The sequence below is a fragment of the Scatophagus argus genome, chromosome 6 (assembly GCF_020382885.2).
Source record: "Scatophagus argus isolate fScaArg1 chromosome 6, fScaArg1.pri, whole genome shotgun sequence".
In the NCBI taxonomy this organism is placed as follows: domain Eukaryota; kingdom Metazoa; phylum Chordata; class Actinopteri; family Scatophagidae; genus Scatophagus; species Scatophagus argus.
The window spans coordinates 7,069,787-7,083,451 of record NC_058498.1 but is presented as its reverse complement, the minus strand read 5'-3'; the positions used below and the strand labels follow the sequence as shown (position 1 = coordinate 7,083,451).

The window sequence follows — 13,665 nt, the reverse complement described above, 5'->3', positions numbered from 1 at the left end:
GCATGAGCATACCCAAAATATCTGACTGAACTGTTGATGTCCAAATTGCATTGTAGGTAATGCCAGGTAATAAAGCTGATATTTCTGGTTCTGCTGATTTAATTTCATTATTTTTTTATTCTACAATTGCCCATCATGAGTCCGACAATGTTATACAAGTGCAATGCTAAATCAGTGGGATCTTTTTTCAAGGCTCAAACCGAGACCTGGTGCTCATGTGTTCAAATGCAAACAACCCTTTTCTTTTGAATGATAATTATTTTCACATTATTCAAATGCTCTGTAGGAAACAAGAACATAAAAATACAGTTTAAGTACTGCCTAATAAAGTATGTTATATAAAGTAAATAAACAATAAAGTATGGGATATAATGCATGCATTACAACTTTATATGTCGCAGACAGAATGGAAAGAGGACAACTGTAATAATAACTTTACAAGGCTATTTATGGCACTAATTAAATTGTAATGGCATGCACATGCATTCTGTTATCAGAGAAACACTTAATTATCTCATATTGAGCTCTTGACCTGCTGAAGCTTATTTTTCTTATTATCAACAAAAACTAAAAGCAGCAATTAACTGATTATTTTAACAAGTATTGTGTGTGTTTTAGGCATGATTATGACTTACCCCTCTGTGCCATAGACCGCCACTATTAAAAACACATCAGTGAGCCACACTGTTGCACTGGGTGACCTTTTTCTTCATTACTGTGATCACTGGCTCTGTTATTTATTTTGAGTCAGTCCTACTAACGCCGCCGTCCTGCTGCTGTAAATACTCACCAGAGTACCAAATGTGTATTAATCCACACTTACACTGTTTATTCTTGTCTGAGTAACATTTAGTTAAAATTGCCCAGCTGTCCAGAATATTGTAATCTTTTTAATCTAAATCTTTAATCTATATATTTGTGATCAAATTTTGAAGCTTTACTTCAAAGAAGTAGAAACAAATGGGTTTTGGGCCGTGCTAAGGAAACCAACTAAAACATTGCTGGTTTTGAACTTTCTGTATGATTTTTTTTTGTTTTTTTGTTTGTTTTGTTTTGTTTTTGGCATTAAATGGAAATATAGAATAATGCCATCAGAACTGTATTAGGAAAATCCATTGCATAATGACATTTCACAGGTCGCGGAGCCGAATCTCTTGGTAGGACTATGAATTTGAGTAGGCAGAAGAGTAGGCCCCCAGAATAAAACACGCTGGCAATGAGGAGAGTAGAAATATAATATGGAACATTAAAATTTGGGGGCTTTACAGGGTAGAGAGTAGCTGTGATTGAAGCAGCGAAGCTCTGGCTTTATCATATTATCCCTGCCCTCCCCTTGTCCAATCTCACCACGCTCCCTTTGTTCCAGCCGTCTTTTCATCTCTGTGCAGCTTTCAAGACATGCCAATTAACCTTTCAGCGCGCTGGGTGGACATCTTGGTGTCTTTGTGGTGGCCTCCCCTTGAGCCTTTGTGTTGCCTTGTCTGTGGACAGGCACATGGTCTGCTGTTTTTGTCTGCCAGCGTATTTCTGTCACTCTGGCAGCTCTCATTGCCTCCGTGTGTTAAATGTTTATGCATTTTTTTTTCTTTCTTTCCTTTTTTTTTGTGAGCCACCAGCGACCTGTTAACACATTAGTCAGGACTTTCATTGACGTCTTTTAAAATTACAACACAAAAACTAATTGGCCTAAGCATAAAGCAATCGCTTATTTCTTGATTTATTTGCTTGCAGGGAAAGGAGTCTCTTTTTTGATTAGGGCTGTAAACAGATGTGTATACACTGCCCGGCATGTATTATTAACGTCACGGTAACAGCCAAATATCCAGGTTCCAGACTCACCATTAAATTAGTGTTTAACCACAAATGATTAGGTGCTTAATAAAACTTTGAGGGTACTAAATCACTCTGTAAATTGCAGCGTTTGTCATGTGTGCACAGATGTGAGGGGTTAAGGTTCAGGAATCTCCGCCACAGGCTGCTCGTCTCTTTCTGTGGCTGTGAACGCGAACATGTGTTATTTCTCCTTCACACTTTTTCCTTTTTCATTTAAAGGCATGTTGTTTTTCCTGTGTGGCGAAAAAACCGTGGAGGCAAAACGCTCTTGTTTGGAGGGGATGGGAAATTCTCCTTTTTGTTTTGGAGTTCTGTGTTTGACCTGTTGCTTGGGGCAACCGTAAACAAGGTTGCCATGGCAACGGCTTGAGAGGAAGCAAAAACATATCATGTGATTGAAGTCTCCACTGCTGTGTAACAAGATCCAGCGGCAAGTGCATGTCCTGCCAGACAGAGAGAGAAGAGGATCTCTGGGCACGGAGTGAGAGTCGTACTGTAGAGTAATACTGAACTGCTCGAGACCAAAAACAAAAGAGTTTGACCTCTGCCTTATGTGAAGTCACACTGACGTTCCCTCTGCTGAATGTCTTAAACAACCTCTACAGCGCTGATATTTATGTCTTACTTCCATACAGGTCTGCTTAGAGCTGATCCGTTCACTCTCTTTATGGATTGCGTCTTTTTCTGTAGTTTGTCATTTCAGATCGCTAACTTGCTACTGTTTCCCTTTGTGCTCTTGCGGTGCTCACTTGTGTGCAGTGTGCTCGGCTTTCTAAGAGCCTCATACATATGAACAGGAAAGAGGAAGTCACGTGGGTTACTTCGGGTCACTAAAAGGAGGCAAACGCACGCATAGATCTGAGACTAATCCGTTTTTATGAAGGTAACCAAGATAAAAAAAATAAAAATACTGAGTGAAATCAAGTAAGGGAAAAAAAACCCTCCAGATGAAGCCTAAACGTGTCCTTGAGGATCCTCCTGATGATTAATGTGCAGGGAGTTGTGTTTAAGCTGGCTCATTGTCTAACCAGGAGGGCCCGGAGTGAGCGAGAGGCTGCCTGCCTGTAGAAACTTTGTTGTGTGTCTGGTTGCCATGGCTGAGTTCTGTATGTTTTGTCCCCCCCTCGCCCTCCCCTTCTTCCTCCTCCCCCTCTCTTTTCCCTCCTCGCTTCCCTCCCCTTCATTCCCTCTCCCCCTCCCTCCCCCGCAGGCTACTTTGGATGTGGTGATGAACCTCCAGTTCCACTACATTGAGAAACTCTGGCAGACCTTTTGGTATTCAACACCGCCATCTAGTGATGGAAGTACCACCATCTCCAACAGGTCAGATCACATGAATAAGAAGAGCTGAGGTTTCACTGTTGTGTGAGATAAATGTTTGCCTGTGCAGTATTTACAATTTGGGTGTATGAATTTATTTCCCTCCTGTCTGTGTGTAGTGAAGATGATCTGGAAGGTGTGATCCCCAGAGACAAGCTGGTCGCTCTGTGTAAATACGAGCCAGTCAGACTATGGATGAGGAGCTGTGATCACATCCTCTACCAGGCTCTGGTAGAGATCCTCATTCCTGATGTGCTGCGTCCTGTTCCCAGTCAGTACTCTTGATATTTTTCATTATTAGAAATTTAAAAAGATACTTTTAATAAGATACTCTTATTGTCCTATGTCTTATCTATTGAGAACACTGATAGAAATACCAGTAGAGCAAAATCTCATTGTTTCAGTTTTACCTCTTTGTACCCTTAGTAATGGATTTTGCCTCTTCTGACCCAGAACTGCTTGAATCTTCTGCACGGCCGCTCTGCTTAAAATGCAGAGTTGAAGGTAGTTAAAGTCGGTGTGTAATCCAGGCTGTTTTGTTTCTTCAGGCACTCTCACTCAGGCCATCCGTAACTTTGCCAAGAGTCTGGAGGGCTGGCTGACTAACGCCATGACCAACTTTCCCCAAGAGATCATCCGCACCAAGGTAAAGACAGCGGCCGTCTGTGTGTCTCTGGTGTGGGTTTTCTTTTCATTTTCTTACATTTCCAGCCTTTAAGGTTACCTGCAATCATCTCATGTGGCTGGTTTGAGATGAGCTGAGGTGCAGATGGCTCTACAAACACAAAGTTGTTGCATTCAAGTCTGACATCATTTGGTGATAATAAAATGTAAAAACATAGGAAAAAATAAGACTTGAGGGTTTCTCTGGTTCTGTCTCCATGGTGTAGGTGGCTGTGGTCAGCGCCTTTGCCCAGACACTGAGACGTTACACCAGCCTGAACCACCTGGCTCAGGCAGCCCGCGCCGTCCTGCAGAACACGTCCCAGATCAACCAGATGCTCTCTGACCTCAACCGGGTGGACTTTGCTAACGTCCAGGTAAACTAATCAGACTGTCCTTGTTGGCTGTTTCTCTGTTTTCCATCCTTCGCTGTGCTTTGGGGTTTCTAACTGACTGTGTTCGGGCGTGCTTGCCATGCAGGAGCAGGCATCATGGGTGTGTCAGTGTGACGAGAGCGTGGTTCAGCGGCTGGAGCAGGACTTTAAGGTCACACTGCAGCAGCAGAGCTCTCTGGACCAGTGGGCTACCTGGCTGGACAATGTGGTCTCTCAGGTCTTGAAGCCTCACCAGGGCAGCCCCAGCTTCCCCAAAGCTGCTCGCCAGTTCCTGCTCAAATGGTCCTTCTACAGGTATGGGATGGGGAGGGGACAGTAAGGCTGTTTCAGATCTCTGCAGCCATCTGGTGTGTGTTCTTTGTTGTAGGGAAAAGGTTCATTTAGCTTTCTGTGGTGGTGTATCTGTTGAACACTGACCCCAAACAGCAACCTATAGATTATGAGTTGTTTCTCTCTCCTTTTTGTTTCCTGTAGTTCCATGGTGATCAGAGACCTGACCCTGCGCAGTGCAGCCAGTTTTGGCTCCTTCCACCTGATACGCTTACTGTATGATGAGTACATGTTCTACCTGGTGGAGCACCGTGTGGCTCAGGCCACCGGAGAAACCCCCATTGCTGTGATGGGAGAGGTAAGGAAGAAGATCTTATCAAAACACTTCGAATTATGTTGAAAATTGTACTTTCGTAGACTAATTCTCTCTCACCTGTTGGTTCACAGTTCAGTGACCTGAGCTCTATGATGCCATCACTCATGGAAAAAGGTAAGGCTGTTATTTACAGTATCGGTTTGGACGCTGGCATGACATGGACATTGAGAAACTTCTAGCTTTAAGGAAACACACAAGAAAACCCAATGATTTGTAGTTAACTACATTAAAAGGATCCATTGACTATAAAAGTGACCTAAAATCCTCATTTTGACGTTGATGTTGTGGGGATACATTTGTATTGTAGCTTTAAACCTTATTTTAACAGCCTGTCTTTCTCCCACTGTGTCACTAGATGCGTCCTTCTCTGATGAGATGAGCGACCTGGGCAGTGATGCCGACGCGTCCAGAGGACCTACTGAACCGGCTGTGAAGCGAGAGAGGATTGAAATGAGTCACCCGATGCAGGAGATGTGAGTCCAGCCTGAGCGGGGCCCAGAGGTACAGCCACAAGGACCAGCATCTTTTCCTAAAAAAACAACAAAGACGGGTGGCCCTGAAGTGTCTTCTGGGATGAGCACACTGCGTCCTCCTGCCGTCAGTGTGTGCTGTGTACATAGAGAAGACAGTAGCAGTGTGAGTCCTCCCCTCACTAAGGATGGTCGTGATTCTCCCAGGAAGCTCATGTGTCTTTTTATTTTATTTTATTTCTAAACTCACAGGGGTTTAACACAGGTCTGATTTCCTTTCAGTTTTTTGTTGCAACTGTGAATGACTTTGTGCAGTACCTTTTTGTTGGGTGTGTAACTTTTGAGTGGTGGTGTGTGGTGTTTACGTGATTCTTCTTCTTCTTTTTTTTTTCTTAAAACATTTTAACTAGCTGTGCCATAGTGTCATTTGAGTGCCTTAGATTGCTAACTTCGAAACCACCACTACAGATGTCTATCTGTCCCTCAGCTGTGCCTCTACCGCAGTATGAATGTATCGTCTCCAAACCTCAGACATTCAAAGCACCTTTAACATTGATTAGGTGTAGGTGTGTGCACTCCTTGTTGCCTCCGCTGCAGTTTGCAGCAAACACACACACACACACACAAATAAAGAAAAACAACATGCAACCTACTGACCCAAAGGACCTTTCCCTCAGCCGTCCCCACCAGCTTAGCCATAGTCATGGCTCCGTAGGGCCTCGTAGTCAGGGAACTCAGTATGTTACCTGTGATGTTGGTTTGTTTACCTCAATAGATTTATATGCTTTGCTCCGTTCAGCTCAGATGACATGAGGCAAGTATTAAAGAAAAAAAAGAAAAATGTAGCCACTGTTGCGGCTTGTGTCTGCCACTACCCGTTTCCCCTTCATGTAAATACTTCTCCCCCTCCGATGGCTCCTGCGTGTGCTCCAAGGATGCATTCGCTAAGTCCCAGACCTGCTGCAGTTTACCCAGCTGCCGCAGAGCTGGGAGTAAATGCAGAGTAATCCACTTAATGGAGACGGGATGTCAAAACCTGAAGTGGCACCTGGTCCGCCTCATTTCCTGATTTCAAAAAAAAAAAAAAAAAAAGTGGTTGTACGCTTCACCCAAGGAAGGTCGATAAATCGATACGCGTTAGAGCAGTTGGGCCCATAAAACCAAAACCCTCACGCTAAAAGAGGATCTCGTTGGCGTCCGAGCCAGCACGCGCTCCCCGACTTCAGCTACTTTGACCTCATGCTGTTACTCAGATAAAAGTCTTATATTCTGTTTCAATTAGATCATTAAATATTAGCAGAACACAGTGTGTTATTTGGGGAATTTGTCCATATTAAATTATATATATATATATCTATAAATATATATATCTCTTCGTATGCTGTAGAAAGTGTGTGCTCTGTGGCCTTCAGTCTTTGCCTAATCCCTCTCCTCACACTGTACTTGGTTGGTCACTTTGTTATCAGAAGAAAATACTTTGACGTGTAATTGATTAGACTGGCGTGTGTGTAAAATAATAAATTTGTTTTCAATCTCGATTGTTCACTGTATGAAACTCAAATAAGAGTAAGCTATTAAAACGTCACGAGAGAAATTTCTATTTATAAGACCGGTTCTGATTTTACTGACATCAGATTTGTGTTGAAATTGGTTCAGTCGATTTGTTTTTCCCTCCTCGTCCCTCCCTCGGATGATTTTGTCGTAGCGATCTTGATTTATTTAAGGCTTTTTGTAACTTGTGGATGTTGCAGTAATTCGCCTTCAAGTGCTTTGGGGAAAAAAAAAAAGTAATTTCTGTGTGTACTTTGTAATGTTTTGTAAGGCTGTTTTAGATTTTTTGGCGGAGGATTATTTTTTATTGAACTAGATTTGGTTCTTCTTACACACAAGTTATACTGAATCCTTATTTTTGTGCATTTTTAAAACTGTTCTTGACTACACTTTAACTAGCCTAAAGGACAGAAGATGGTCTGTAATAAACTGCACAATTCAGTTGTATTTTGTACTTGGTCACAATGTGTAATAAATTGGTGTACGCCAAAACGTTTGAGCACATTTATTTTTATCAAATGTCAACGTCACAAAACTTCTATTTGGAACAAACAGCTGATTTACAAACATTTCTTTTCTAAGGTTTGGTGGAGGATCTTTGCTCACAAATGACTCGTTTGACCCATTTAAGATTCTCTAGAGATTTCTTCCATACAGTATTTACATAATTTAAAAATCCTAGTTTCAGTTCCAGACAGTTTTATGTTTAACTTAATTCACACGTTTCCCTTTCCTCTGTATGATGAATGAAACGTCCCGACATGTAGCTTAGTTTGCAGCCTCAGAACACAATGAAGAGACTGAATAGAAATTAAAAAAAAGAGTCTGAATGTACAACACACAACTTAAATTAGAGGGAAAGAAGAAGAAGAAGAAGAAAAGTCTTGGTCCTAAAGCAGCAGAACACCAGAGTGCACATTGTCCTTCCAGAGTGTCAAGGTGCCTCGTCTTCCGTTTTAACGTCTTACCGCGAATCTCCGCATCCGAAAGTCCAGCCGTCGATTCGGTAAGTGCAAAGTTCTCTGAAACCGCAGTCGTGGTCCTTCGCGTGAATCACAAGGAGCAGCCCGCCATGTACTTCCCTGTCAGACACAGGACGGAACATGAATGTACAAACAGGAAACGCACTGCCAAAATAAGACGCAACCTGCAAAAGCGGATTCAAAACATCATCTTTCAGACACGATGCGCCCATCGACTAATCACATCACTTCATCTCTGATTATTATCTTTATATTTTATCTTTTTTGCTATAAATCTGTCTTTGTGTTTGGTAACCTGAGTTGTACCGTGTGGTTTTATGGATTTTTTTATTTTTTTTTTAGATTTATTTTATGCCGTTTCTGCATTTAAGTCAACTATATGAAAGATTTTTGATGTAAAATACATTAAAGACTGAATTTTTTTTTCTTTTTTAGGGCTGCGACTAATAACGTTCATTGCAGTTTAATCTGATCTGTTCATTTTTTTTTGACAGTTGAAAGGATACAAATAAATTAATAATTAAATTTAACTAATTAAAATAAATTAAAAAAGTGGCCATTTTGTTCCAATGCACCTGAAAAACAAGCCTTTATAATTTCCCAAAGTGATTTTTTATTTTGTCTACTGATCAACTCCTACATCAAAAAACAACATAAAAATGACGTAAAACAGATAAAAATAGCAGTTCATGTCACGTGCAGGTTAAGAACTAAATAAAATGAGGACGTTTCATTCTCAGCCAATATGAGAAGGCAACCTCAAGTGTGTGTGTGCGCGCGTGTGTGTGTGTCACCTGTGGCGAATCTTTTCTTGACCAGCGACATGCGGTAGCGGCTGCCCACGAGCTCCACGTCCATCCCCGACAGCGAGGCCCCGGAGCCCACAAACTGAACAGCCAGGCTGGGTGGAGGACCGCGGGGGACCTCCAGGCACTGCCAGCTGGCACACAGAGTCCCTGATCCTGGGACACACACACACACACACACACACACACACACAAGAAAACATGACTTCACGGCAGCGATAAGCAGCGATCACGAGGAAGCAGCTTCTTCATGCACTTCACTCAGCACCTCAGTATGAAATGTGAGCTGCTGGTTTATGCTGTAAAGTGTGCATTTACTTCATGCTGTTGTGAGAAAAGATCCTTGTGTTTAAGCGCCATTTTTTACATTTCTGTACGATTAGAGTCAAACAAAGTCTTTGGAAAAAGATAGCAGACAGGTCGAAATGGACAACTAAAAGTGACAGATGCATGGTAAAAAAAATGTACAGTTTCTGCTTCTCCAGCTGGTCACGGCACAAATGCAAACTGGACTTGATCACTTGGCTTGGAGCTTAGATTAGTTTAGATTAGAAACCTGGTCGATGTTGTTTTGGAGTTCAGTTTCAACTGCATCTTAAAGATTACATTTCAATCTGCACATCAGGAACCAAGCTGACGACTGCGTCCTGTAAAACAAATAAATTTACTGACTCGACACGACCACGCAAAGTTCGTGTAAAGCAGGACTTTAAACGTCTCAGTGATAAAGAGACCTTGTGCAAGAGAAGCAGCTTTAATGGAAAGGACAGGACACGCTTTGTCATTGGCTCATAAGCCACAGAAGTCTCAACATCACATCCGTCACTGACGCCTGTGAATAGTCTCTCTCTCTTTTTGGTTTGTTCTCCGAGCCTGCAGACTCACGCCGAGGTAAAAAATAAAAAGTAAAAAGAGGGCAGGTGGAAGCACGACGGAGACGGAAAACTCAAATTTGACTTTTATGTTTTTATACTCTCCCATCTTGAATCAGAGCTGAAAATGTCATCTCTTATCTCCTCCACAGTCGACTTGACACAAAATGAAAGACAGACATTTTCTGTGCGTCTTTGTGTCAGTTCAGCATCCAGAAGCATCTCCAGCTGCCGCGTTCAAATGCTAATCCTGCCTTTAAAAGGCAATGATTCCCCCCTTCAGGGCTTTGGCTTTTTGAAAAGAGAAGGATGTGCAGTGCACTGATCTCTTCACGTAACTCTTAATTGCTCATTTTTTCTGCATCTGCACGACACAGCGTGGAGACGTGAACTTGGCGAGAAGGCGATGAAACAGAAAATCCTGTTTCTAAATTTTAATGAAGACGTACCGTACGAATCAGACAAAGCAGGCTGAGGCCAGCGAGTTAGTCAGATGTCGAGGTTTTGTCTCTCGTCGCTTCCCAGTCAACAACATTTTCTCATTAAACTTTCCTTGTTCAGTGAGGGCTAACAGAATGAAAAAGAGAGCGGCGGCGGTGGCGGCGGCGGCTCTGACCTTTGCTGTGATTGGTCGGGGAGAGGTTGGGGAGTTTCCACAGCAGCCGTCTTTCCTCAGCGTTCCTGCAGAGGCAAACAAACAGTCAGTCAACCCTCATCTCGGTCTCCAACTTCAAATTTCTCCTCTTAATTTCTCCTCTAATCCTCCAGTGATGGCCGAGATTATAACACAAATCTGTCAGTTGTTTTTGAAATTAATATTTTAGTAATTTAAAACGTGAGAACGGCCTTCACAAGAGTATCGTCTGATCGATTCTACTACATCCATTTTTCAGTTTACATAATAAGAGACGCAAATTCACCAAATCTACATTTCAGAAGCTGGAAAGGAGCACTTTGGTCCACACTGAAGAATCTCAGCAACAAGTGGAACCAGTGAAGGATCTGTTGACGTTTTTCCTCTGGCGCCACCATGAGGCTGATATTTTTGTTTTTTTTATTTTTTATTTTTTGTTAAACATCTCCACGCTAATTGAGTTGAATTGCCATGAAATTTGGCACAAACATTCAGTCAGGATCAGCTGTTGTCACTTTGATGATTTTAGTGCGAATTATCAGCGGCTGAACACGCTAAACCATCAGATATCATCGCGGCGTCAGCGCTCTTAGTGTGAGCAGACTTTTGGTCTCGCTGATAGATAAACGAAGCAACTGATTCATCTGCTTGACTAACTGATATTTCAGCACTTTGACGGCACACTGGGAGATGAAACAACTAGTCTTGATAACCAATTAAAAGTACATTTTTAAACAAAAATGTCAGTTTTTAGTTTGTCAGGTTCAGGGAAATTGTGAATTGTGCACTTTTTAAAAATATGTTCAACCTTTCAAAACTGTGGTAAGACCTGCACAATAATATCAGTGTATTAGGATAATAGTAGGATGTACATTTCTGTATTAGTCTGTGAGATGTGACCCGTCTTGTGTCGGTTTGTTTTTTCAGTCATTTGACATTTTCTCTATGCCTCCCGGCAGCTCTGAAGTCATTAACAGAGCTTCTGCTGATATATTATGATTACACGGTTCATTTAAGATCCTATTTGTGCATTGCAATAATCTTGCCCGATTACATTTATGAAGTAAATAACAGGGGGGACTTGTGTTAAACCAGTTCCAAGTCAACAGAAACCGCTCACTATCCCCCCACTGTCTCTGCTCACCAGGAGGCCGGCGGCTGGCACTGCAGGTCTGTGGCGGTGTGGTCCAAAGGCAGCAGCACCTGGACGGCGGTGAGCTGGGTGGAGGGCGCGGTGGCGGGGCAGCAGTGGTAATCCAGGGACACCCGGGTCACCGTGCCGCTGCGTTGACACTCGGCAGACAGCAGGAGAGGAGCCCGACCCGGGTCCTGAGACGACACCTGAGGAAACGAGAGGGAACTGGTTTTACAAAATCTTTATTTTATTGGTTCTGAAAGACAGTGTTCAGTTAATACACTTCAAATTAAAATGCTAACACAGAAAGGCCTGCAAGATCTGCAGAAATGTGAAATTTGTCTGCGAGGAAACAAAATTGACCAGATACACTATATAGACGAAAGTATCCAGACACTTCTTTACAGGGCTGTTTTTCAGGGCTTGGCCTCAGCCCCTGACTTCCAGTGAAGGGAAATCTTAATGCTTCAGCATACCAAGACATTTTGGACAATGCTATGCTTCCAACTTCGTGGCAACAGTTTGTTGAAGGTCCTTTTCTATTCCAGCATGACTGTGTCCCAGTGCACAAAGCAAAGCTCCATAAAGACATGGTTGGATGAGTTTGGTGTGGAAGAACTTGACTGGCCCACACAGAGTCCTGACCTCAAATACCCCTATTGGGATGAACTAGAACACAGATTGTGAGCCAGGCCTTTTGGTCCAACATCAGTGTCTGACCTCACAAGTGGAGCATTTTTTCAAGGTAATTCCTATTTTCTTTCTTTCACATCAACACAGTTATGCATTAAGGACCTGTGAACCAAGCACCATCCAAGTTAGCCAAATTACATTGTGGGACTGATAAGCAGGGTCAGAAGCTGTACAAACACGTCCAAATTAAGCACAAAATATCAGCACTGGAGGGTGACTTGAAATGCTGACCTGATACTTGAGCAGACCGACGTTGTAGTACGAGGCCTGAGGGTTGAGTTCAGCTTCTCTCTGCAGGTAGAGCTGCAGAGCCTGCATGTTGAACCAGAAGTCTCTGGTGTCCGGGTCACTCTGTGACGGATCGCTGTGGGTACACAGAGGAAAGACAGTGAGGACGGCGTGCAGTCAAGAACGCGGCTGCGACTTAAAAACGCTGGGGGCGGCCGACCTGTAGAGCAGCTTTTGATTTGGCAGGAAACGGTCGATCCTTGAGATGTTGACCAGTCTGAAGCTCAGCACGGGAACGTTGGGGTTGGCCGTGAAAATCCGGGTGATGCCAGCAGGGAAGGACATCGTCAGGTCGCCCGTGATCTTCACCAGACATCTGGTGAAAAAAGGAAACACACACACCTGAAGCCTTTTAACTCAGCTGGCACTGAGAGGATGTGAACGATCATCTCTCCTGTGGCTTTTTAAAAATCTTTCAGAAAGCAGCATCACGCTGACCGGTTGTGCTGTCCGCCTTTGAAGTAGGCGTTGATGTATTCTGTTATGGCTGCTGCCACCGGCCAGGCCTCCTGGGTGCTGAGCGAAATGGGGCTTGGACCTCGCGACAGGTGCACTGCGGAGAACAAACGTGATCTGTTTCACATCAGTCAAAGTCATGATTAAAAGAATAATTCAACATTTTTGGGAAATTCTTCAATTTCTTGCTGAGGTTTAGACGAGAAAATGGACACTCTAATGTTTGTGTGGATTGTTTTCTAACGGGAACACTGCAGTTTTCGCACGGATTTACAGGCTAACTAAGCTAACCGCCTCCTAGCTGTAGCTTTATATTTACCATCCTGACACCAGGCTGTTATCAGTCTGTTCTGACTCTTTGCACATTTTGCCTTTCAAATGAAATCCCCACATTTCCCCATATCCTGTTTGCAACAGAGGAATCCTTCAACAATATAAACAGTCTTGAACTATTGAAAAAATATTGTGTTTTTTATATTTCCCTTACTTACTTTTCTGTTTTTATTTGTATATTTCTATTGGCCTGTATCTTAATTTGCTAACCCTGTGACAATATTCCCACTGTGAGACCAGTGAAGGATTATCTTATCTTATCTTGCCACTACTTTCAAACATTTGTCCTGTCCTGTAACTTTGGTGATGTTCTGAGGCGTACGCTGCTTTTGTTGGTGCTCCTGGTGCTGGCAGGGCAGCGGAGACACTTGTCCTGTCCTGGCAGGACTGGGCACTCGGTTCTGACCCCCCCAGTCGTTGTCCCTGGCCTGAGGCCCCCACTCGCTGGGGCTGGAGGAGGAGGAGGAGGTGAGGGAGGGGCTGGGCTCCGGCAGCGGAGAGGAGCACAGAGAGCGGGACTGAAACACACAGGGACAATGCAGGGTCAGTACTGCCAATAGTAGACATGATGTCCCTTTAAAAAAAAC

At 43.2% G+C, this 13,665-nt stretch overlaps 2 protein-coding genes across 10 annotated transcripts in view; one reads left to right on the top strand and one right to left on the bottom strand.

Moving 5' to 3' along the window:
• The window catches only part of rfx2 (regulatory factor X, 2 (influences HLA class II expression)), a 28,121-nt gene extending 20,751 nt beyond the window's left edge, over positions 1-7,370 (top strand). For all 7 annotated transcript variants that reach the window (XM_046391210.1, XM_046391212.1, XM_046391211.1 and 4 more), the window contains 8 exons: positions 3,044-3,156; positions 3,273-3,424; positions 3,702-3,799; positions 4,044-4,193; positions 4,297-4,505; positions 4,686-4,839; positions 4,929-4,971; positions 5,213-7,370. In XM_046391210.1, coding sequence (XP_046247166.1) covers positions 3,044-3,156; positions 3,273-3,424; positions 3,702-3,799; positions 4,044-4,193; positions 4,297-4,505; positions 4,686-4,839; positions 4,929-4,971; positions 5,213-5,334 — 1,041 coding nt within the window. In that variant the 3' untranslated portion in view covers positions 5,335-7,370. The remainder of the gene's footprint in view (positions 1-3,043; positions 3,157-3,272; positions 3,425-3,701; positions 3,800-4,043; positions 4,194-4,296; positions 4,506-4,685; positions 4,840-4,928; positions 4,972-5,212) is intronic.
• fcho1 (FCH and mu domain containing endocytic adaptor 1) overlaps positions 7,369-13,665 on the bottom strand; it is a 56,955-nt gene continuing 50,658 nt past the window's right edge. For all 3 annotated transcript variants that reach the window (XM_046391202.1, XM_046391205.1, XM_046391204.1), the window contains 8 exons: positions 13,401-13,596; positions 12,728-12,842; positions 12,450-12,605; positions 12,233-12,365; positions 11,318-11,514; positions 10,156-10,220; positions 8,656-8,823; positions 7,369-7,960 (listed from right to left, as the gene is read on the bottom strand). In XM_046391202.1, the coding sequence (XP_046247158.1) occupies positions 7,932-7,960; positions 8,656-8,823; positions 10,156-10,220; positions 11,318-11,514; positions 12,233-12,365; positions 12,450-12,605; positions 12,728-12,842; positions 13,401-13,596 (1,059 nt within the window). In that variant the 3' untranslated portion in view covers positions 7,369-7,931. The remainder of the gene's footprint in view (positions 7,961-8,655; positions 8,824-10,155; positions 10,221-11,317; positions 11,515-12,232; positions 12,366-12,449; positions 12,606-12,727; positions 12,843-13,400; positions 13,597-13,665) is intronic.